At 42.2% G+C, this 25,606-nt stretch overlaps 2 protein-coding genes across 3 annotated transcripts in view; both read left to right on the top strand.

The window, feature by feature from the left end:
- The first annotated feature begins 9,049 nt into the window (after nt 1–9,049).
- LOC146712331 (H-2 class II histocompatibility antigen, A-U alpha chain-like) lies at nt 9,050–10,664 on the top strand. Its single transcript, XM_085452040.1, has 4 exons — nt 9,050–9,190; nt 9,269–9,514; nt 9,991–10,272; nt 10,464–10,664. Exons 1-4 carry the CDS (start codon nt 9,133–9,135, stop codon nt 10,592–10,594), a joined length of 717 nt encoding a protein of 238 aa, XP_085308166.1. The 5' UTR covers nt 9,050–9,132; the 3' UTR covers nt 10,595–10,664.
- A 2,496-nt stretch (nt 10,665–13,160) lies between these two features.
- Nucleotides 13,161–25,606, top strand: part of LOC146712329 (H-2 class II histocompatibility antigen, E-S beta chain-like) — a 49,589-nt gene continuing 37,143 nt past the window's right edge. Inside the window, exons 1-6 of one of the 2 annotated variants that reach the window (XM_085452033.1) lie at nt 13,162–13,255; nt 13,464–13,736; nt 15,435–15,648; nt 15,744–15,811; nt 15,892–16,005; nt 16,649–17,033. In XM_085452033.1, the coding sequence (XP_085308159.1) occupies nt 13,201–13,255; nt 13,464–13,736; nt 15,435–15,648; nt 15,744–15,811; nt 15,892–16,005; nt 16,649–16,674 (750 nt within the window). In that variant the 5' untranslated portion in view covers nt 13,162–13,200 and the 3' untranslated portion in view covers nt 16,675–17,033. Of the gene's footprint in view, nt 13,256–13,463; nt 13,737–15,434; nt 15,649–15,743; nt 15,812–15,891; nt 16,006–16,648; nt 17,034–25,606 lie in introns of those variants that run through there. The other variant, XM_085452034.1, reaches the window with a different exon arrangement.

Below are 25,606 nucleotides of genomic sequence, written 5' to 3'. Positions count from 1 at the left end.
TAAGAATAGAAGCAGATTTGTTTCTAATGCAGGGCTTCGTGTCTGTTTGTAGTATTACCGTACTGCAGTGAAGGATCAGAGCACTGTGGGGGCAGGGATAGCTCAGCAGGTAGAGTGGTGGCCCCATGATCGGAAGGTCGGGGTTCAACTCCACTGAACGGCCACCCTGAGGCACCCCTGAGCAAGGTACCGTCCCTACACACTGCTCCCCGGGCACTGCTAACACATACACATTACCTTATTACATTACACTTCTGCTGCTGTTCAGCTTTACCTGGTAACTGATGACTCAGCTGCTTCTGATTGGCTGCTTGCTGCAATAATCAGCTCTAAATTTTTATTTATGTATTTTTTCAGACTTTGTGTGGACAGGTGATTATTACTGATGTGACTCAAACCTGCAGGCTCCACTCGGACTGTCAGACTGGTTAAACTGGTTAAACTGGTTTGGGACATTCCAGCCTTAAACTCTGACTGATCTGACTGAGTGTGGATCCAGCAAGCGGCGCCTGACTGTGTGTCTCTGTTGCTGTTCACATACAGTCTTCTGCCTGTAGTAACAGCTGACACAGCAGCAGCAGCTTTTCTGATTGGCTGCTGGTTGAACAGGAAGTGAAAGCACAGAGAGAGCGGGGACTTTCTGAGAGTTCAGGTGACCGATGGTAAACCTCAGAGACGCTGCTGCTCTTTACGTCATGTGACTTCATGAAGCTCGCTGTTCTGCAGCCAGTCTGACCTCCGAACTTTCAACAACTGCTGAACTCTGGGTCCTCAAAATCAGTGAAAAGCTTCAGCCAGAACTGAACCCAGAATCCAACACGTGTGTGATAACCTCAGACTTTAGTCATAGAGACACAAACAGTTAAATGCTGTGACATCTCTGAACCTGCAGAGTCTTTAACTGGATCGAACAGAAGAGGATGTAAAGCTGCTGCAGGACCTCTGGAAACAAAGGAACTGAAAAGAGAGTCGTCAGTGGAAAGAGGCTAAAGTTGGCTCCACTTCCACTTCACCATCCACCCAAACATCCATCTATCATGCATACATCCACCGTTTTGCTGTCTGATTCAAAGCCTTTTATGTTCTTTAGTCACAATAAAATCATGAAAGTGATCAGAAACATCCAGCCTCTGATGATTCATCTTTATCTACAGTTTGTTTCTTGTATTGAAGGCAGGATCCAAACATCGAGCTTCATATTATCCATATTTCCATCTTTACTGGCTGCTGCTGCTTGCTCATTAATCATTGATTATGTACAAATGTGCTTGAAATAAATGATGAATTAATTGTAAAGGTTGTCAGTCCTGTGTGTGCTCAGCCTCATGAAGGTGCAGCGTTTTTCCTGACCCACACTGTTTATACGTTTACATGTGTGGGTTTAGTTTGATAAGTTATGTATTTAGTTATTAAACTCATTTTAACACAAATGGAGGAACAACAACACATAAACACAGCTGTTTAGTTTGTATCAGTGTTTATCACACATGATTGATATGAAGACGTAGAGATGAGACAAACATGAACAGTTCCTGTTCCTTTATACAAATATATTATTGAACTATTATGTTCATACAGCACCAGGTTCACTCAGCTTTGATAGGAACGTCCTTCAAAGAGCTGCTTGTTGCTGCACAACACAAGCATGTGTACCTGAGTGAAGTATGTGGACTTTTCCTACTTGATTTAAGAGGAATATTCACATTTATAAATCTAGAGTTCACATTCATGTGTTTACAGTTGATGTGATTTTGATTCATCTTCGAGCAGTTAAAGTGAACCTGAATTACTTCCCTGATAAACTAAGAACATCATCCACCTATAAAGTGAAAATAAACGTGTGTCACTGCTCAGCTGGTTGGACTGAACTACAGCCTGCTGCAGCTGCAGCACTGACCCTCCTCACATCACAAACAGTGCATGAAGAATAATCACATTTACTGAACATATTAATGTTTTATAGAGACTGGAAGCTCTCAGTGAGCACAGATATTTGCTGCATGCAGGAGAAACTGATACAGCAGAAAGCTGCTGGAAATATCAAAAACCAGCACATGTTGGTCTGACTGTGGCTCCTGTATTTACTCTAAATAACTTGATTAGCATTTGTTTTAGGTCTTTGTTTCTTATTAAAGTGTTAAAATGATGTGATGTTTTTGACTGCTGCTGTTTTGTGTTTTCAGATGATGAGGTTGACTGTTTGTTCCTGTCAGACAAATGTCTGTCTAAGCTGAAAAATCCATGAATGAACCAAGGCCCTCCACCCTGCACCAGACTGAAGAAGGACACAGCTCCTGGACTCCTCAGTGAAGCTAGAAAGATCTGAACTCTAGCTGTGCCGTGGTCAGGACCAGCCCAGGCTTCAGGTCCATGGAGCACACTGAGCACCCAACCAAAGGCTCCACTGAGCTTCAGTCCACCAGGATCTAAACAGAGGACAGCCTATGGTCTCCATCTCCAGGGAATTCAAATGGAACAGACTCCTGAAGGAAACCTGCACCTCTCCAAGTGACACCTCAAGAATATCACAGCCTCAGCTCCTCCACAGCATCCTGCAGCACCTCGCCCTCCATCTACATGACACCACAGCTGATCCCAGCCTGGTCTTCACTCCATCCTGCTTCACCTGATGACTTCATCCTCAGGAACAACAGGATGAAGACAAAAAACCTGCTTGATAATTTCCTAAATCCACAGTCTGACCTGTTTAAACCAGATGCTCTGCATCTGTTGGGGTCCTGGAGTCTCTGAACCACCACACTCACCTCAGTGCAGTGTCTCAGCTGTGTGGTGGGTTGTTTCAGTCTGCTGGTCTCACACACCTGACTGTGATCAGACTGTGGTGTGACTGTTATAGATAACTTTACCCTGCTGTGGGAGCACAGAGGACTGTAACAGAGGGACGGTCTGCAGACTGTCAGAGCTGCTTCTCACATGATGTCTGCAAACATGGTCTGTATAGTTTACACAGAGCCACAGTGGCTGTGTCCCAATCCAGCCACCGCACCATCTGTAGTACGCACAGTACGCGCAGTACTCATACTACGGACGGTGCGTACTATGGTCGTGTCCAAATTCATGGGCTGCTTCCTCCTGAGGCCGCATTTGTAGACCGATTACGTCACAGCAACGCGCCGAAGGCTGTCCATATCCAAATGCAGCCGACAAATGCGTCCTCCTTTCCCCCGAATTTGAAGGATGGGTCGGGTGTGTCCTTCGTGGCCCACCATATCCCAGAATTCATAGCGCGGCCCAGCCAAACTCCAGTTTCCAACAATGGCGGCCGCTACTAAGTTTTAATATTACTCTTGTTACTTTTTCTGGGTCACAAAATAAACTTTTAACATATTTTCAGGCGAGAAAGTAGTTGTGTAAACATCAAATATCAGCTCGGTTTATCAAGATATCGCATATTTGCCAAAGTGCTTCGACGTTTTCGGAGACGTCTGCTACCCACCAGCTCGACAGCTAGCCGGGAGCTCGAGGGTTACTGATGCGGCCGAGAACGGCACAACTCCCGGCACATCATTTTCAGATCACCGCGGAGTTTCGCTGCTCGGGTTAAACGTAAGATATAAGTCACTTAGACAACCTAAAAATGTTATTGTTGGGCTTTTTTCAGTGTTTTGTTTGTTCGTGAGTAAATCGGTTTGGCTGAGATCAAAGTTATTAGATTAGATAAAATAAAACTTTATTAATCCCCCGGGTGGGTTCCTCCTTGATTTTTGCACAGCTAACTAAACGTCAAACATTAAACAGAACAATACAAATTTTCAAACAAAAATTAAACATAAGTGTGAGATGGCCGAGAGTTTACTCCAGTGTCTGGTTATATTTCAGATAACAAGGAGCAGACGGACAAGTTTATTAAACTCCACCGAGACAGCGGTGACGCTAATCTGAAGGCTAGACCGTTGTTGAAATCAAGCAGTTCTTTGAATCTTTGGGCTGAAGGAAGGACAGTACTCGGTGTATAAATGCTCAATCAACAATCATTTATTTCCATACAATTCAACACTTATGAGCATTAGAACCATCATGATGGGGAGAGCTGCCTGCAGAGGGTCACAGCAAGTCTCAAAGTGGTGACGGGTTACACAGCTCTTTATACTCTTCTAGTGGCCCCCACCTGGTCGTAAAAGCCCAAACATTCACATTCTTTCACTCACGGTGCCTAAATTATGACCTCGGCTCTCTGTCTTTCTGTGTGAAGTAGGAAGGGGGGGGGGGGGGGGGGGGGTAAGGAATGTGGTTTTATCTCTTTCTCCACAGACACCAAGTCTTCTGCTTACAACCTTCTCCTCATGATTCAGCAGTAAAACATGTCAAGAAACAATGTAATACATTCAACCGTGTTGAGTAATACAGGTCAATCCAATAGATCTAATGATTTTCACACTCTTTTAAGTCAGAAGTATAATGCAAACTAAAACTACATACTGATCACACACTCTATGTTAAAGGATATAATGTGATCTACAGCAAATGTCATAATTCAACTAATTTGATTACATATATAAGGTAACATATAATAACAGAATAATATCACACCGTCCAATTCCCCAGCCGTTTACTTCCGGCCTACCCGACCTTCTGAGGACCCGGCCCACGTAGACCGTGAAGGCCGGGTCCTCAGGAGGATGCAGCCCATGAATTTGGACACAACCTACAGAGATTGAAAATGTGACATCATTCACAGCTGTCCTGTGCCACATGTTCTGTTGACCCGCTGTAAGAGGCATCATTTAAGAAACACCAGGAAGACTGAAGCTCATCGCATTGATCAAGCAGGACTCATGATCTTCACCAGCAGCTCCCTCACAGGGAAATCTTCAGAGCTCCTCCGTAGGCCCGCCCCAGGAGATGGATAAACCCAGCATTTCATCAACACTGTGATGGAAACCTTTGGTTTGTGTAATGTTATAAATACTCGGATACTCCCCAGAGGCTCCGGACTTATAAAGATATTATATTCAGTCCTGTAGAAAGTTATATATTTAAAAAGATATGATCCTCTCTGGTTACTCTGGTATGAATAACTCTGAATCACTTTATGGTAAATAACACACTATGTGTAAAAAACTGTTTGTAGTTCAACATACAAGTGACGACCTTTGACCTTCATCAGGTTTTATTTAATTGTGTTAGAGAAACTCAAACGTGCTCTTCATGCAGCTGAGTGCATCAAGTGGTTAAAACAGAAGCTGTGCAGGTCTGAGATCAGCAGCTTTGTGAAACACCAAACTGAAGTCCTGTTAATGCTGATGTACAGTGACACAGTTACAGGGGTGATTAATCCTTTTGTTTTTTTGTCTTTAACTTTATCAATAAAACAGCTGCAGCTTTCACTACAACACATGTGGTACTTTAACCTTTGTACTGTTTTCATCAGTTCATGTTGCAGTTAACATGTGAACATGTTGGATGATCTGTCTGCTGTCACTGGGTGGTGCTGAGGTCTGAATCTGAGGGCAGCTCCTGTAATCAAAGAGAACACAATCGTCACAAACTGAAATATAAAGTTTATCTCAAATCTGAAATAAAGCTGATCCTTCTGTCCTCACACACTCAGGATCTGAAGTTTTTCTCTTACATTTTTCAGCATTACAGTACACTACAGTACTTTGATCCATAGTTCCTGATTAATGAGGAGTTACTGAAGTACAAGCTTTTAATTTTTTTACTGTCTTTACAGATGTGGAGACTGAAAACATGCTGCTGTTTGCACATATTTAATAATCAGCTCTGCACAGGAGCTGCAGCAGGATGCAGCCTGTTGCTTTTACAGTATAATACTTGTAATAAAAGTACAGTAACAGTAATCAGTGAGCAGCCCGGAGCGTTTCTCTTGATTTCTTTAATAAATTCATTCACCTGCACAGCTAAACGAACCTGACAGCCGAGTGCTCATCTTAGCTAGCTAGGTGTCAGGACCGAGCTAAGGACGGTAGTTACGGATTAGCTTACAAACACGTTTAACTTACCGAAACAGTGCAGCGGGGCCTCGGGTCCTTCTGTCGGGTAGTCCAGTTTACTGAAGAACACCTCAGGCTGTCAGGTTAAAACACTCGGTCGTGTTTTCGTAGCGTAAACGCTGGCCCTCCTCTCAGAGCCTACGCTCTATCTGCTATTCCCGAACAGAGATACGCAAGTTTCTCCGTGACTGCAGCTGCTATGATGACGTTTCACCCCAATCTAACATCACCGTGGTAGGAATTAGAATCAAACTTATGGGAGAGGAGACCCCTCGGACATCAACCAGCGTGATGAGAACTGTTGATAACAAAAGAAAGAATCTTTGGAAAAAGTTGATCTTAGGAGTATTAATTTATTTTAGTCTGACCCCAGTCCCATCCGCTAACATGGAGGAGGCGGGGTTTACGACCTATACTGCAGCCAGACACCAGGGGGCGATAGAGACGTTTTCGCTTCATTTTTAGGGACCTGACGTGGTGTCCGTCGTTTTGTACAGAACTGTTTTTGGGGCAAATAAAATGCAAGTAGGGATTAAAACCGCAGAATGAATGATTACCGGTGCTGGAAACACTAGCGCTTGATGCAGTGTTTTGATTTTGTTGCCATGGGTACCCACAAAACAATGCATGAAAGTCACGTGGTCTGCCAACCTCTTTCGTGACGTGACGTCAGGGGAGGGGGCGTGGTCACGAGTTTGGGTCGAGCCGCCATCTTAGTAGGCCAAACAAAGGCTACAGGAGGAAAGCACACAGAAACATCAGCTATGGCTCATACTTGCTGTGTTGTCGTTGCAATGTTAGATCGCGCGATCGGGAAGGAATAAGCTGGAAAATGGGCTCTTTTTTTATCGTCTCCCCTCCTGAGAGCAACGCGAAGGAGCTTCGACACACAGGACACATCACTAGAGCTCATGTACGTTACCAAACGAGGACGGCAGGCCTGGATAGCAGCGGTGAGTCGAGCTGATAGCCAGCTCTCTGCCATCATGTTTGTTGGTGTGCTCCCCACATTTTCATTGCGGTAAGTTCCAAAGAAATTCACATTGCTGTTTATTTTTGTTTATATACTTTGTTGAGAATAGATTCCTTGATATAGATCAGAGTTAAAGAGAATATAGTTTGCTTGCAACATTCTAATATTGCGGTTAATGGGTGTAAGAATACAAAATAGAAAATAGGCCTGAGATGGGAACAAAGAACTGAGGTGCAGGCAGGAGGACAATCAACCCCCAGGACAGTAGCAGGAGTTACTGAGGGTGAGGAGCAGACAATGGTCACTGTTATGTTTTCATCTAGAGCAAATTTTGGGGCAGCTGCTGAGGAGAAGTCAGTGTTATGTGCAACCTCTGCGCAACACAGTGTGTTTGTTTTGATTCGTGGCCTTCTAACATGGCGCCGGGATCCCACAATGCACTGCGGCGTGACGTCAACTCCAAAGCCCTTTAATCCATAATTTAAATATAATATGGCCAATATTATAGTTATTGTCAGAGTATTATGATATATTACAGCAGTGAGTGAACTCTGTGCCTCTGAGCTTCAGTAAAGATTCAAGTTGCAGTTATTTATATTTCCTGTCACCTTAAATCTTCACTCAAAGACACTCAAGTATCTGTGACAGTGTGTATACAGATGTGTTATGTATAAGAGACAAATATTGTTCTTTTAATATGTTGGCATTACTAAATTTGGCTCAATGCTTACATACATGTGTAAAAAGCAAATGTCCGAGCTGTGATAACTGTGTCTGATAGAATGAAGAGTCGACTGATATATGAAATATTCCTTTATTGGGTGAGAAAATCAGACCATGTCATAACTGCTGTAAGTCACACAGAATAGATATCAGAGCCTTAAACAGGCTGACGTCTGCTAAATGGGTCAAACTGGGCAGAAAGTCTACAAACACATAACATCCTTATAGAATATGATGTAACACTATAGATCAACTTAGCTCAGAATATATAAAGCATATAAACAGTTACAGCAATATGATGCAACAAACACAGCAGCTACTGATCCAAAATACTCAAAGCTTCATAGAACTGAAACCAACATTTATTTTAGCTCCATTCTGCTGCTGATACAGACTTTAGGTTTCTGAACATTAAACTTGTTGCTGCCTTTCATAGTGTGTAACTTGAAGGCCCTGAGTACTCTGAGTACTTTCTCCCACACTGGAAACACTGGGATGATCACATTATTTGAACATTACCTAATAAGACTGATTCAGCACAGACAGTTATGTTAAGTCCTTCACAAACAGGGAACAGTCTGTCTATTCTCTCCATCTGTCAGCTGCTGCTGGAGAACACTTCAGATTGGGACAGCCTTCGTAGCGTCGCTGTGACATAATAGGTCCCAAAATGTGTACTCGAAGCGTGCGGACGCTAAACTGGGACACAGCCAATGATCTGAGATGGACTGACTCACCTGTCACACCTGCACAGGTGAGCTGTGTGACAGCAAAGAGCTGATTGGCTGATTATCAGCAGAGGAAACAGGAAACACTTTAAACTCCTCCTCAGCTCTAACTCAGCTGCTCCTCTGACAGCAGGTTATGATCAATAATCACTCTCTGAAAGCTGATCAGGTTATTGTAGAGGTGTCAAACATAAGGCCCGGGGCCAGAATCGGCCCAGTAAAGACTCTGATGGACCTGCTGGATGCATCTACAACATATGATGGAGGCGTAAAGTTTTTGTGTCTGTAAAAGTTTCCTGCTGACAAACACAGCTGTGACTCTCACTGTCACAGTAACACACATGAACTCAGGTGTGTTTTAAACTGGAAACTATTTAAATAACACATAAAGTCATATTTCACAGTGTTTGTAAACAAACTGAATCATTTTATTAAAATAAATTGTTTTATTTTGAAAATCCTCAGAGTGGAAGCTGATCAGGCTGAGCTTTATTTTGAAGAGTCTATAAATATTGATTATTGATCGGTGCTGTGTGTGTCAGATCATGTTCACCTGCAGCTGCTGTCTGCCTGGACACTGATGACATCATGAACTGTGAGCTCTGTGATTGGCTGCTGTGTGTTAGAGCTCAGCTGCACTTTCAGTCACTCACAGACTCTCACACACACTCTGTGAGGTTCACACACACAGACACACACACACACTCAGAGTTTAACTGTCAGAGAGCTGCTGATGAAGATGAAGGAGCTGCTCCTCTTCCTCTCCTGTGTCCTCTGTGTCTCTGCTGACGGTGAGTTTGTCTCTGTAAACAGCAGCTTATTGATCAGGTCATTGATCAGGTTATTGATCAGTGTTTGATGTGTTTCAGCTCTGCACAGTGACATTGCTGTCACTGGCTGTTCAGACTCTGATGGAGAGGACATGTATGGACTGGATGGTGAAGAGGTTGCCTACGCAGACTTCAACAAACAGGAGTATATCTACCCTCTGCCTCCTTTTATTGATCCTATGACTGTACCAGGAGGTTATGAACAAGCTGTGGCTCAGCAACAGGTCTGCAGACAGAACCTGAAGACTGTTCGTGTGGGGATGAAGGACTTCCCTCCCAAACACAGTAAATACAACATGTAACACCTGTCTCACCTCACCTGTGTTTACCTGCACGCTCTGTAGAGTAACACACTGATGACATCATCAGCACTGATTTACTTTGTCCAATCAAACACAGCCAGCTTCAACCTGATTAAATATAAGAAATAATTCCACCTTAAGCACATTCAGACTGATCATGTGTACAGAAACACTGACGTGTTTATATTTGTGTTCATGTTTCAGTATTTCTGAATGCAGTATTCTGCATTTACTGCAGATCACAGTTTATTTTATTTTTCCTCCTTTTAGTTCCTCTGAAGCTGAACTGAGTCTGTCTGTAGTTTAACTTCATGATTCTGACCTCACTCTAGCTTCTCTCACACAGACAGTGATGACATCATCTGACTGAACACCAGAACGTTTTATTGATGTTTATTAATAAATAAATAAAGTCACCAGCTGAAGCTCTGATCCTCTGCCTGATGTGTTTGTGCACAGTTGCTCCTTCAGCTGTGATGATCTACACCAGAGATGAGGTGGAGTTTGGAGAGAATAACACTCTGATCTGTCATGTGACTGGTTTCTATCCTGCTCCTGTCAACGTCTCCTGGACCAAGAACGGACAGAAGGTCACAGGATCCAGCATCAACGTTCCCTATCTAAACAAAGATGGACCCTTCACCCAGATCTCCAGACTGCAGTTCACCCCACAGCTGGGAGATGTGTACAGCTGTACAGTGCAACATCTGGCCCTGACACAACCAGAAACTAGACTCTATGGTGAGAAAACTTTTTTTAAACAGTGAACATTGACAGAAATACAGAGGTGAAGACTGAGGCCAGTGTTCATCACAGCAGCTCAACAGCTGGATCTTATCTGAGCTGACAGTTTGAGACAGATGTTTGCACGTCATCCTGTTTTTCCTCTCCAGATGTGAGGTTCATGTCTCTCTGTGTGTTTGTGTCTCCAGATGTGCAGGCCTCTGGTCAGTCTGATCCAGGTGTTGGCCCTGCGGCATTCTGTGGAGTGGGTCTGACTGTGGGTCTGCTCGGTGTGGCTGCTGGAACCTTCTTCCTCATCAAAGGAAACGAGTGCAGCTGATTGGCTCACAGTGATGATGTCATCAGTGTTCTATAATGAGCTCATAATCAGTGTGACTGTCCAGATGTTGTTACTCTTTTTGTGTGCAGAGTTCACCTGTTAATGAACATCTGATTCCTTTGTCCTGTTTGCTTCCTGTTTACCTGTCTCAGCTGCTTTAATTTAATCACCTGTATGAGCTGTTCTGTCTGTCATCATGTGTGTCAATAAAGTTGACCTATGAATTCAAACTAAAGCTTCTTTCAGCCACTTTCCCCACACAGCTACACGTTTGATCCAGCAGATGTTACCTGAACTCTGTTCCTGCCACAAAAACAAAGAAGATAAAAGTCAAATTAATGTTGCTGAAATCAGTTTCATCTGAACTCAGGTGATCATCTGTGTTCATAAACTGCTATAATGACTCAATGTTTATCAAACTGTTTTTCAGATTTCCATATATCAATAAAAACATCTGAGTAATAAACACAAATCTGTGAGTCTGTTCTTTGTGTGTCTTTATCAATCTTCATGGATCCATTTCACTCTCTGTGGTTTGAGTCAGTGCAGAGTGGAGTCAGGTGTGTCTGAGTGGCGTAATTTATTTAGGCTCTGCTTCCTATTTATTGTCATGAGTGACATCATGGTCACTCATGATGTTACTGCAGTCCAGGTTTTGAGAGTTCAGGTCAGTAATACAGATGGTTTAATGAAAGAATCCCTGTGTGCGTGTTTAAAATTAAATATATCTGAATTTATCTTAATGCCACTCAAAGATATAAGACTACATTTCTGATTACGTGTATGCTGATACAAACAGGTGAGAGAAAAATCAATTAACAGTTTATAGAAATGAATGTTTAATGTTTAACACTTCTGTTGTAACATGTTTTAATATAGGATTTTTAAATTGATCCTGAATGCTGTTTAAAATCTCATCATAATTCAATTCAGTTTTATAATATACCAGTGATCCCACCAATAGTGACCTGAAGGAGTTTTATATTGTTTTTTTTTTTTTTTTTTTTTGCCTGTCCCATTTGGTTCTTTAGCCGTCAGAATTGTTGTCTGAAGACCAACAAGGATACCCAATGGATTTACTTTGCCAAATGGATCATCGTGGCATTGCCGTATTGGTCCATTTGGTCGATCTTTGTTTTTATTATTTATTATATTTTATTTTCAGATGTTACAGACGGGACAGACATCAGTGAGAGATAGGAAAGGGAGAGAGAAAGAGGAAGGAAAAGAACAACAGAAGGGGAGAGGGACAGTGAGAAAGGGGGAGAAAAAAATCTCCTGGATCACCTGTTGAGAGGAGAAGAATAGAAAACAAGCAAAAAACCAAAGCAACATACTAAACACAACACCATCGCATTAATCTAGCTAAGTGTAAACAGCAGTAAATACTAAAAATTCAATGTTGTTGTGCAGCACGCAGGACAGACAGCGCACAATGTGCTTTCAAGTAGCAGCCAAGAAAGGTGTAATTTAAGTCTACGAACAGTGAACACCCATGTGCACACCTGTGTGGATCAGCGCGCTTGTATTCAAATGGTTTCCACATGTAATGGTCTGCAAGAGGATGTAGAGAGCCATAGCCCCGTCCCCCAGGGCATGAAGCAGGCATGGAGGAGATCCAGGCCCCAGACATCCAGAGGCCCCAGAGTGCGAGAGCCCAAGGAGGACCACCGGAGGGGCATCCGTGCCACCCTCATGGGAAGGGCTGAGGATCCTCAGACGAGGCGTCACCCAGTAGCCACCGAGCAGAAGCTAGAGGGGGCTGCACCGGCGTGCCCGCCGGCTCTGCCGGCAGCCAGCTGTGCCAGAGTGAACTGAGCCGCAGGCCCAGAGGCCGGAGGCCCGAGGGCCCCCCGCACCCCGGAGGAGGCCTGACCGAGCAACAGGCGCCAGGCCCCGCCAGGTAGCCACCAGGAGTTTTATATTGTAAGGCAAAGATGCTACAGTAACACAGCACAATAATAATATTAGCTATGAGCTGATGTTCATCTGCTGCAGTCTGACTGTTAATGATTTTATGTTTGAATCCAAATTTGTCTGCTTTAGTATTTAAATGGAAAATTGTAATTATTAGTTAATTTAATCACAGTAAAATGAATTTAAAAACATGCCTGTTTTCATCTTTGAGACATTTCCATCACATCCATGAGGCCTGTGTTGTCACACAGAGGAACATTGCCAGCTGCATGGAAATGTTTCACAATAAAAGTGTCTCTGTCCTTTTACTTTTAAAGACAACATTGTTTTATTCATTATTAAACAGGAGGAAGAAGAGAGATGTGTAAAGATGACAGTTTTTAATAATACAGGTTGTGGTTTTTATTACAGCAGTACTGATGTCAGTGGCCCATTCAAACTATAAAGATGAATAACTTCTCCGTCACCCCAGCTGTGACTGTGGGATATACAGAAGATTCTGAGTGCTCTCTGTTTTTAAAGCTTTAATGGACTTTAACAAACAAACACACACACGGTGATGAAGAGTGTGAGCTGGTCCCACAGAGTTCTTCCTGGTAACAGATGACGCTGTGGTCATGTGACCTGTCCTCTGTTTTTAGAGCAGCTCTCAGTCAGACTGAGTCAGTTTGTCAGGAGAACTCAGGAACATGGCTTCATCCTTCCTCTGCCTCAGCCTCCTCTTCATCAGCCTCAGCACAGCAGGTATGTTCGATATACTCATCAATACACTCCTTAATATACTGCAGAGATACACTGATCACCAATCACTGTACTGATCACTGGTCAATACACTCATCACTGATCAGTATAGTGATCAATACAGACAAATCCACTCATCAGCACACACATACACTCTCTCACTGGTTGTGATCAATACAGTGATCAGTCCTGATGTTCTGTTTGTTCTCAGATGGATTCATGAATTATATGGTGGCTCGCTGTGACTTTAACTCCACTGAGCTGAAGGACATCCAGTTAATCAGATCTTACTATTACAACATGATGGAGGTCGTCAGGTTTGACAGCAATGTGGGAGAGTATGTTGGATACACTGACTTTGGAGTGAAGCAGGCAAAGTACTTTAACAATAATCCAGGACAGCTGGCTGCAATGAGAGCTGAGAAGGAGAGGTACTGCGTACCCAACATTGGTAACTGGTACAAGAACATTCTGTCTAAATCAGGTGAGTGTGCTGGTCTGTGTGACATCATCAGGTGTTGACCTCACTCTGAATCATTCATGATGGACTCACAGCTGCAGGTCAGACTCTGGTGATCAATAACTGTAATAAATCACTGACTCTGAACACTCTAACCTCAGTCTGTGGCGCTCCCTGCTGGAGAAACAGGCAGCTGCTCAACATTACACAGTGATGATGATATTAAAATATTCATTTCACTTGTTCAAGCTCAAATATCACTCACATTTATTTTATTAATATATATATATATATATACAGGCTATTAAACACTTTTAACTTCTTTATTTATTTTAAAGCAGATAAATCTGAGAAACACTGATGTTTGTTTAAAGTTGGATTTTCACACTAATGTGTGTCTGCAGTTTGTTTCTTTGTTGTTTGTTGGTTTCTTTAACAGCTTCACACCTGCACACATTTACAGCTCAGATCAATGAGTCAGTGTAACAGTGGAGCTATTAAACATGAGGAAACAATTATAAAGTTATCATCATAACACACACATATAAACATGACTGCTGTTATTTAATCTGTGTGTGAAGTGTCTCACTCTTTGCAGCATCTCTGCAGTAAAGTGAGCTAAAGTGCTGAAACAGCAGATTAGACAGAGCTGATGAGTTCATGAATCATCTGCTGTGCTGACAGGCTGACCTGACTGATCAGTGAAATGTAAGCACACAGCCTGTGACCTGTGTAACATGAGGTTAATAATTCATGTGTTCCAGTGAACTGCAGTCAGGCTCCAGCAGCAGCTCAGAGGAACATGAGGAGAACCAGCTCAGACCTCCTGTGGAGAGGAAGCTGTCTGAGAGTGGAAACTGATTCTGCATGTCGAGTCCATCACTTTTGGATTATAGATGGCTAGATTTACGAGTGCACCTTAAACGCACCATGAGTGTTGAACCATGTGTAGATGAGCAGGCTGTTTACAGGCTGTTTACAGCAGTAACTTCCTCTCTGGAGTGAGATGGTGTGACCTCAGAGAAGGAAATGTGCGAGAAGTTTCCTCCATCAGGCTGTAGCTCTCATCTGACTCATCCGTGCGTGACTGGTTTGAAATGTGATAAAAATAGACAGACACAGCACCCCTGCAGGCTCTGGATGGTACAGTCTGATTAGAGTGACCCTTAGCCTCGCTCACCACCACTATCACCATCTCCTCCACCATCGTTGTTCAGCCTACAGCTGAGCCTACATCACCAGTTTAATTCATTACACTTGGGTGTAGGCATGAACAACTGTTCACCCAACAAGTGCATCTAAAAATAATAAATCATTTGTACTTCATAGTTCCTGCTCATCAATCAAACAGCTGGATGAGCAGAAATTCAAAGTGGGACCAGCTGTGGATTCAATCCTCAGTTTGACTGATCTGCAGAAGGACCAGTTTACTGATGGTTCAAACTGGTGTCCCTCTGACTCAACACTTCACTGGATGTTAATAAAAACTGATCCAGGTTCAAGTCCAGTAGATTCCCAGCACATACAGCTCTGCATGTGTTACTTTATAATAATAATGTTTACAGCTGCTGATGTTTCTGTGATTAAACTCATGTTTCTCCTAAAAGCTGATTCATGATCTGATGTCAGACTGGTGATATGTGACTGTACTGTTGACAGTATCTTTATTAATGCACTGATACTTTGACATTAACAATAACAGAAACTCATACTGTTTTCCAGCTCCGCCCACTGTCAAACTTCACTCCACGACGCCTCTCTCCAGTCACCATCCCGCCATGTTGGTCTGCAGCGTCTATGACTTCTTTCCCAGTGAGATCAAAGTGAGCTGGCTGAGAGACGGAAAGGAAGTCACCTCTGATGTCACTTCCACTGAGGAGATGGCAGATGGTGATTGGTACTACCAGACCCACTCACACCTGGAGTACACACCCAGGTGAGCATCATTATAAATGGAAACAGACTTTTAATATGAAGTCCAGACTAAAGTTTAAAGTCCAGATCTGAGAGTCACTGATGTTTGTGTTGAAGATCTGGAGAGAAGCTCTCGTGTAAGGTGGAGCACGCCAGCCTGAAGGAACCTCTGATCACTGACTGGGGTAAATACCTGTCTGTATCTACACACCTGTACACACCTGTACACACCTATCTGTCTGACTGTTCACCTGTGTGTCCTCAGACCCGTCCATGCCTGAGTCAGAGAGGAACAAGCTCGCCATTGGAGCCTCAGGACTGATCCTGGGTCTGATCTTATCTCTGGCTGGTTTCATCTACTACAAGAGGAAGGCCCGAGGTCAGAGCAGGACTCTCACTCACAGACCAGTTCATACCTGAAACCAGTTTAGACCAGTCTAAATCTCAAACCACATTATATAAGTCTAAAACTGGTTTGGATCTGGTTTACATCAGTATTTTTCATATATTGATGTTTCAGGCAGGTTTACACCAGTAGTGTTTATTTCAGACAACTCTTAGTTACATTAACCTCCTAAGACCCGAACTCTTCCACGGCAGCATTTTTATTTCCCTTTGATATTTCGGCATATTGGGGCCCAATGAATGTAAAAATTTTTGTTTTTATGAAAAATAAGAGCCACAAATGAGGATATTCATTTAAAATTTTGAAAGAACAGTAGCAGTTTAACGTCCTCGTAAGTGGATATCAGGCCCATGTAGAGCAAAATTGAGTATTTTGGTCTAAATAACCCAAAATGTGATGTCCACATATGTGGATGCAGGTCCTAGGAGGTTAATGTTTCAAACACAGGTTTTGACTGTTTTTTTGTTTGTTTTTTTTAAAGAGGACTCTCAGACCTGGTCCAAGCTCTTAAACATGAAACTTCACTGAATCATTGCCATTGATCTGTAAAAAAACCAGTGTCCATGATGTGTTTTCAGAGTGTTGGTGACTGTGTCCTCGTCTCTTCTTCTTTCAGGTCGTATCCTGGTTCCCACTAACTGAGCCTGGATCCTGGTCCTGGTTCTGTCTGATGTTATAAAGGCTGCTGCTTCCTGTGTTCAGACTGATGATGATGATGATGATGATGATGATGATGATGATGATGATTTCTGTCTGGACTCTGATCCAGGACCATCTCAGTGTTGTTGGTGGTTGTTATTTCACTGGGATGGTCCTGGATCAGGTCTAATGTAGACTCTGCTGTTTGATGCTTTATGTGCACGTCTGCTGTTTAATCCATGTGATGTAATCCCTGTAATCCATGTGTCTGAATGATTTGGGTGTTTTTGCTGTTCTGATTACCATAGATGACAGATTTTTACTGGAGGTCATTGTTCCAAAATAAATGACTCAAACTTTGAGCTGTGTGTTTGTTTACCTGCATCCTGTTAATGTCAACCTGAAGATTTTATTGAGGTCGGGGAGATGTACCGCACACTAACTCACACTAACCATTTTCCCAAAGGGCCACATTGAAGACGTGGCCCTTTGTGGAAGGCATCACCAACAGTCAGAACTTCATTATTCAAGGGATGCCAAAGATCATTTGATCTCTGGCAGATCACCTGGTTCTTTTCAACAGATCAAATATGGAAGCATCTGATTTTTATCCTATATACTATACTATACTAATTATACTAATATACTAATACTATACTATATTAATTAAAACTAAGAACTCATTATCTCGGCCTAGAAATGAACAATCAGCATTCTGTGTGATGCACTTTCTGTGACCTCAAACATAACTAGAGAAAGTCTTGGAATTCCTTCAGGTTTTTAGACTAAAACTACTATTTCCACCAATGAACCTGCAGCATGTTTGCTTTTAAATGTCACTTTCCTTGGAAAGAAAACTATTGTAGATGGTTGGACCTCAAAGGAAACCAGAAATCTGCATCAGTTATTAAAAAGCTTACTGGTGCATGATGTGAGGTCAAAATGATGAAGTCCAGATTTCTGGGTGGATATGATATACATTAAACCAGGCATGAACATTTTATTAATAGGGCCAGGGTTTATCTAACAAACCTGAAGTATTACAGGATTAAAGCAAAGATGAATCACAGGATATCAGTTTGTATACCGCAATGTCACTGACATATTCACACAGTGACTTTATTCAAACAACCGAAACAACAAAAGATAAGATGTGAAAGAGGGGAAGAGAGAAAGATGGCAGCGTGGTCAGCACTCGTGGCCTCTATAAGGTGTGCAGATGTATTTGGGTCTAAAGCCCCGCCCCTCAAGCATGCTCTGGATGCCAAAACAGTGCCAGCAAATTGTAAGCAAAAAAATATGTAAGTGTGAAAACTTAGTTGTAAATAACTTATTTGTTTTAATGTCCATATTTACAGTTTCAGTTCATCTTTTTTTCACTATAAATTTTTTTTCAGTTTCATTTTAAGCTGGCATCGTTTTAACCCCACACCTGTGGGACATGACTGTGAAACGTTAGCAGCACATCAGCAGACACACAGTTTCCACTCTTTGTCTTCTCTCTGCTGCCTCACTGTGAGGTTTACATCAGTTATTACCACAGAGAGCAGAGGATGACCTGTAGACTCACCTGGATGCTGTGCCACAATCAGCTCCTCCATATCTCTGCAGGATCCCAAACAGCAGTACTTCTACTGTTCCTGCATGAATGAGCCCAAACTTACAGACACATGGCGCCTCCTGCTGCACGGAGAGTGCAATAACAACAAAGACTTGCTAAGAGCTTGAAAGAATGAACTGGATTTCTTTTACTTATTGAAACCTCGTTTTGTTTCAGGTTCTTAAGACGAGCACATGTCACATGACTGAGGCCCTGCACAGACATCAAGATTATCTGTAATTCACTGGCTCAGAGGAAATATGTACAACATCAGTGTGTGTTTGCCCTGTTTGACTGAACGGACATTATAATGTCTCATGAAACTGTGTGTGTTTTGTAATTTCAGCATGGTTCAAACAAATGGTTGAAACAAACCTACACTGTTAACAATCTGATCTATGCTGTCCAGCATCTACAAAATGCACAGCCCAAGTGTCCCCTCTCCCCACTGCCTTTCAGCAGCATGCAACAGTAAACAGGTCGTCAGAGGAGCCGAGATGATGATTAAGTTTAACATTTTCTACAATATTGACAAAGCACTTTAAACACAAGCATTTTTTCAGTAACTTGTCTTTCTGGCAGAAATGTGCCCCAAATAAAGTAATAATAATGACAAGATTGTTAGTTAATCATTTACAAATCAATATTGTCTGCATGGACAGCAACTTTCTCCCCTTAAAAGTGCACATGTAAAACTGCGGTGTTAAGCGATGTGGTTGAAAGGTTTGGGTGCGCCTAAGAAAAAAAGTGTGCACCAGCACAGCTGTGGCAAAAAGTTAGTCTACAGCCCTGTGGAGGGACACTCCCACTAGGTTTAAATCTGGGACTCTCCACCATTTGACCTTAGAACTGAAGAAGCTTCTATGATGATAGGTGAAACGTCTCCAAGCAACTTAAAGAAGTCCAGACACTTTTCTTTGCAAGCTCCTTAGTTGTATAAAGTGGTTTGAGTGCTCAGATTGATAGAAGAACCAGTCTGTTTGGCTGTCAGCATTCACACTGGAGTTTCTCCTGCACACTTTGTTCTCCAGAAACTGTTGTGGTATCCAAACTTGCAGCTTTTTAAGACTACACCACTATTACTGTTCATTCTGTAGCTTTTAAACTTTTTAAAATATTAAACTTGTTATTACTTTTTATTTCCATTCAAATGAATGAAGAAATCTTCAGATCCTTTTTACACCCACCTTACTTTGTAACCTCACTGCTCCAGCATACTTACATGCATTTGGCACTAATAGGGATGATTTCCGTAGCAGAAAATGACCTGTGAGATGACCTGCAGATTGTTGGTCTGCTGAACAGGTTTCATGTGAGGCCTGTTCATGTGATAGATTGATTATTAGTTGAAGTTCATAATGATTCAAAGTTACTGAATGTATTATTTAATTTCTTTCAAATATGTAAATGTATAAACAAGGGCAAAATAAGTCCCATCAAAGAGATTTACTGTAACACAGGCTAAAACAGTTAAAAGAGTTCATGACATGGTTCAACCGGATAACAATCCTTAATATAACTACAACCTGTGTAAAATTCAATCTGCCTCATTCGCAATGAAGCTGCTGAAAGAGAAGCATCATGTCTGAGCGTCGTCATTGACTTATCCCCTTTTCAGCCCCTTTTCAGGGTGTAACATTTTGGAGGCACTGCTGGGATGAATGTGATGAGGGCTCGCTGTCTTAGATAGACGCCCCAGTCATCATTTAACCCCTCACATCAAATACTACGGTGGGAGATACAGTGTGCTGGTTTCGACAGTTACGCAGAGGGACCTGCATGCAACCTGAGGTTAACTACTGGTTTCAGGGAAGCTGCACTGAATCTTCTGCAAAGAGGTCTTACATCACACTAATCTTTTCCACAAGCCACAGACTGAAATGGAGTCTTCAGGGCTAGAGGACCTGAAGTTAGAAGTTGCTGGTACATTGTATAAAGTGACAAGAGACATTTTGATTGAAGTTTGTGATTTCCTAAATATTGCTGGTTCAAAACTTGAAAAGGTATCGGGTAAAAGTCGTTCCTCTCTCATTTCCTATATAATACAGCACTTAGAAAGAGAGGAGCTGGGTGAGCTTGAAGATGAGGGAATGTCAGAGCTACTGATTTTGAAAAATAAAAATTTTGGAGTTGCAACAGGCTGCTCAGAACGGTACATCGGGACACAAAACCTCAGATACTAACCAGACAGATGAGGTGCAGGAACAGGTTGGTGAGGCCTCAGAAGAAGAACAGCTGATAAAGGAAATAGAGACGCTTCATTTGGCTCTTGCATTATCACGACAGAACAAGGCGAAGCAACCTAGTACAGCCAAACTGACGATGAGTGTGGGGGACAATAGTGCTAAACAAACCCCTCCACCTTTTCTGACACTACCGTGGGGCAGAGAATTCAAAATATCAGGTCAGATTGGTGAGCCCGGCCAAAAGGATAAACTAACTTTCTCCAGCCTAGCTCACCAGATTGAACAAGGCATCAGCAAAGGAGTCCCTGAAATAGAAATAGTTGATGCAGTAATCAGGGCAATAGCACCAGGCTTACATTGCCTACCCTGAGGAGGATTCTAAGGTCCCACTACCAAGAACGAGGTGCAACAGAACTTTACAAACAACTCACGTCAGAGGTCCAAAGCATTAAAGAAACCCCACAAACTTTCTTAATCCGTGCCCTAGACTTAAGACAGAAAATTCTGTTTGCATCGCAAGAAGCTGAATCTGGCTTAAGATATGACCCTGTGCTTGTACAGAGCATGTTCCTTCATACAGTTCTGACAGGCCTGCAAAATGATAACATTAAGAGTGACCTCCAGCCCTACCTACAGGAAACCACAACCAGTGATGACCTCCTCCTTGAGAAACTCAATGTTGCCTGTGCAAATGAAGCAGAGAGACAAAATAAAAAGAAGTTACTCTCTCAGCAGCGGCCAACCACTGTGCATTCACTTCAGTCTGACACCCCTGCAGATAAAAAAGGGAAAAACCTAAAACCTGAATCCATCAGCAAAGGTCAGCCTGTCCTACTAAATGAACTTAAAGAAATCCGTTCTGACATGGCATTATTGAAAAATCTTGGTGCTGAAGTCGCACAAATCAAAGAAATAATTCAACAGCCTAGTCCAGCACAAACACAGTATTCTGCCTCACTTGCAGCACCAGAATGTGTTCCCTTTTCTCATCTTGAGCATCTGCCACAAAACTACTGGCCTCCTGTGGGACCTGGATGGAGAGGTGATACAGCTCAGTATCAACAGAGGTTTGCACCACAACGTCAGTATCCTGCTGTAAACCGAGCACGCCTAAGGAAATGCTTTGGCTGCCAGCAAAGTGGAGCTGAGCACTGCAACCATTGCTACCGATGTGGTAGCAGTGAACACTTTCTCGCAGGTTGCAGGGCGAAACTAACTAGACCAGACAAAGATCAACCTTTAAACGGACAGTGGTTGCCCCCACGGGACAGGGAGTAACCAATAATAGTGTAACGTCCCAACAGCTTTGCTCTTACTGTCGTGTTCCAGGGAAACTCAAAAGACTCAGAAGGTGTGCAGCTTGTAAAAAAAGCACTTATTGTTCTAAGATGTGCCAAGCTGAGCACTGGCCCAGACACAGAAAACAATGCAACAAACACTCTCAGCCTCAATAAATAAATAAAGCACCAAATCCACACTTTTAAGCTTAAATTTCAAAACTTACATTTAACTACTGATTTTATCTACTGTTCTGATTTTATCTGTTTTGATTTTATATACTGTTTTGTTTGTTTGTTAATTTGTTAGTTAGTTTATTTGCTTGTTTTAATCAATTTTAAATCATGCTTTTTATTTGTTTTTGTTTCTAATGTCTCTGTAAAGCACTTTGAATCACCTTGTTGTTGAATTGTGCTATACAAATAAACTTGCCTTGCCTCAAGTAAATCAGCACACGCACTCAAAGGCAAGTGTTATTCACCCCAAAAGGGTGGACAGCCAGTCCCATCTTGTTGCTCTTGTTGGGAAACAGTGTATAGTTGACTGTTATATGTTTTATGTTAATGTCATTGAGCAAATACTGAAAAGTACTATAGTGAAATACTATAGAGTACTATAGAGCAAATGGATGCTGAAAGAACTGAGCAGTTGCATGAGGCATTAAGAGGGGCTTTCCCTTGCCTTAAAAGAGAAAATGTCACAACCTTTATTGATTTAGTGACTGCTGAACAATCGCATGATTTTGTTGTGAGAACAACAAAAGAGAAAGTCATTGTACCCAAACACACTTCTGTTCAGATCGACTGTAAGGTGCAGACCCGCCCGCTGAAGAAAGACACTACACTTCTCTTTGAGCCTGACATAAACATATATTGTTCTTGATGTGCAAAATCCCACTGATCATTGAGCTGTCAGGAAAAACTGTTGTGGGCACCTTAGAGCAAATTCAAGCTGTGTACCCAGCAACGGTTTCAGAGAAATCTGACCAGTGGTCCCCATTATTGGTGAATCAAGTGAATGCAGAGAGTGAGCCAATTCCTGACACCTCACCTGAGTGAATCTGAAAGAGGGGTGGTGCAAAAGATGCTCCGTGAAGAATGTTCTTCCTTTTCCAAATCAGATGATGATATTGGTAGTATCGACAAGTTGAAACTGAAGATGTCATTGAAGGATATGGATCCTGTAGCACGCACTTACCTGTCAGTACCACAGCAGCTATACAAAGAGATGAAAGAGTATCTGCACAACCTTATTGCACAAGGATGGCTCAGGAAATCCAACTCATCTTATGAGTTGTCTGTGTTACACCTTTTCAGGGTGCAACACGTGGGCCAGGGGCGGGGCCCATAATGAGCACTGCCCAGGTGGATGAGGGAGAGGGGGAGAGAGAGAGAGAGAGAGAAACAAAACATGTTGCCCAACACGGAGTCAGCCAGCTAACACAGGGACCATGACAGTGTATTTTGAATCAACATATAGTCTTTGAATTCCACTGTAAATAAACTCATTCACTGTTACTCAGCGTCTGCACTTGGATCCACACTGCTATCATCTCCCAACGATCTGGCTTGCAGATCATGGAACTGAGGGTCTAACATGTGGGATGTTGTTGGAGTCCAGGATCTCCTGGTTCTGTGACCTTTGGTTTAACCTCATGGTCCCAGCTCCAGGCTGTACTGGAGAACAACTTCGTGGCCAGTATAAGGCCGGTATAAGAGCATCACTGCATACAGTAGTTCCTGACCTCCACCACAGTGGATGCTGAGCTGTGACTGTGAGCTTCTCCCTCTGACATGGTTTCTGTGGGTGATCCCACACTGACTGGGGTGATCACAGACCATGACATTTAGTCATCACACATTTTAAGTATGCACAGCTGTGACATGTGCATGGCCATCAGAGAAATGCCAAACGGTAACCTGCTGACCTTCTTTAAGACACTGAGTGTCCCATAATGCACCTGTGATTGGCTGATGTGGTTCAGTGCCACCAAAGTAGAGGGTGGTGGTCGTCCTCCACCTGCTGACTGACCTGGGTGGGGTTCTTACATAGATGCTGTGTCTTTGCTGGACAGCATACGTCTGGTGCTTCCAGATTTACTCATCCCAGGACGTGCTGGTGTTCAGGTTGAGAGTACTGGGGAGACAAAAGAGAGGAAAGGGATATTTAAGGTGGCCTAGCTGATAGAAAATTATATAGTTTCAATCTGTCTGCACTTCTTCTTGAACATACAAGTGTTCTTTTGTATTGAATGTTGTGACTGAAGTACGTGAACACGTAAGGAAGCAACTTTGCTACGTTAAGCCTCAGAAAGACAACCTGTTAGTGTAAATCGATTTATTTCAGATTTCTATAACAGCTCCTGTAACATTTTGGGGAATTGCATTTTACAAGTCCCAGAATGAATCTTTACAGCTTAATAGCTTCAGTTCTGATCATCCAGTCAGAAAATATCATTGTAAAAGTCATCAACTGACTCCAACTGCCCAGATCTGGACCAACTGTGTGCTGAAGAGAAATCCACCAATGAAAAACAAGCCTGAGTTTACTGGGCCAATCAGAATGCTCTATCATTCCCATACATTTACCATCATCAAAATCAGGTAAAAATGAATGAATGTTTAAATAACTTTTAGAAATATAAATAAATAATTGTGCTGAACAAACATTCTGTAGAACATACAAGTTTGAATGCACAGCATAATGTGTTTAAGACACAGACAGGGCTCATGCACCTACAGGGTCAAATTCAAGCACTTTCAAGGTCCATTTTCCAGCTTTTCCAGCACCATATCAAAAATAAAGAAGAAGACCAGTACTTCACCTCAGTAAGACCATGTGAAAATAAAACAAAACAGTCTGAGTTTAGTGTGTAGTTGCTCACGATAAACACATGAATGACAGCCAGGGAAATACAGTACAACAAAAACATGTCCAGTCTTTGTGCACGTGTGGATCAGTCCATCTTATTACCATTATTTCCCCCTAAGGTGTTGCCAAACGCACCAAGTTAATGGAAAAGCTGCAGCAACACACAAAGACATTTAGCTTTTACACTTTGCGACTCATTTTATTTCGCCGATAAGAAAACGTTTAGTTAGACATTTGTTGTAAATGAAATACAGTTTCAAGCAGTTTTAAGCACCACATCTGAAATCCAAGCACTTTTCAAACCTTGAAAAGACAATATTAAAATCCAAGCATTTTCAACGATTTCAAGGACCTGTATGAACCGTGTATGATGTGTGAATTATTTATAACAGTATCAGTGTCTCAAATATTCTCAAATATGAGAAGAGCTTTTTCTTTTAGCCAAGCTGACCCTAAGGCTACACATCTGAAATGTAAGCACCCTACACACATACATATATCAATACGGTCGTTTACTATCAGTCATTGTACAGTTAAAAATTATACTCAAGTCAAAAAACACATCCAATGATGATTTCTTACAGTTAATATTATTAGGAGCGAAACAGCTTTAGGTTGTTCATGGTGAACGGTAAGGATTCAGAGAAATGATGCACAGTTAATTGTAATAAAATGTGGATTTTTTTTCATCGCTGTTTGGTTTTTAATATAAACTCCTCACGTTTTGCAGAAAAAAAATAAAAACTGTGAGTGATGGAGGGAAATGGAGATCATTTTTGGATTCAGTACCCTGAAAACCATCAAATTTACAAAAAAAAATCCCATGCAGCTGAATTTTGTTTTTGCAGACCTTTGTAATTTAAATAAAATATAAATATGTTAAATAATCCCCAAAAGGTTGATTCTGTTCATCTGGACGTGATGTTTTCAGAGGGAGAAACTTTTCCTCAGTCATGTGACTTCTTCAGTCATCCTGCACTGATACTTAATGACATGTTGT

Source organism: Copadichromis virginalis, linkage group LG3 (genome assembly GCF_057382275.1).
Source record: "Copadichromis virginalis isolate Kocher_CV1m ecotype Utaka linkage group LG3, C_Virginalis_male_GT1.1, whole genome shotgun sequence".
Lineage (NCBI taxonomy): Eukaryota > Metazoa > Chordata > Actinopteri > Cichliformes > Cichlidae > Copadichromis > Copadichromis virginalis.
Note: the sequence above shows the minus strand (reverse complement) of the source record. Positions and strands in the feature narration are given on the sequence as shown.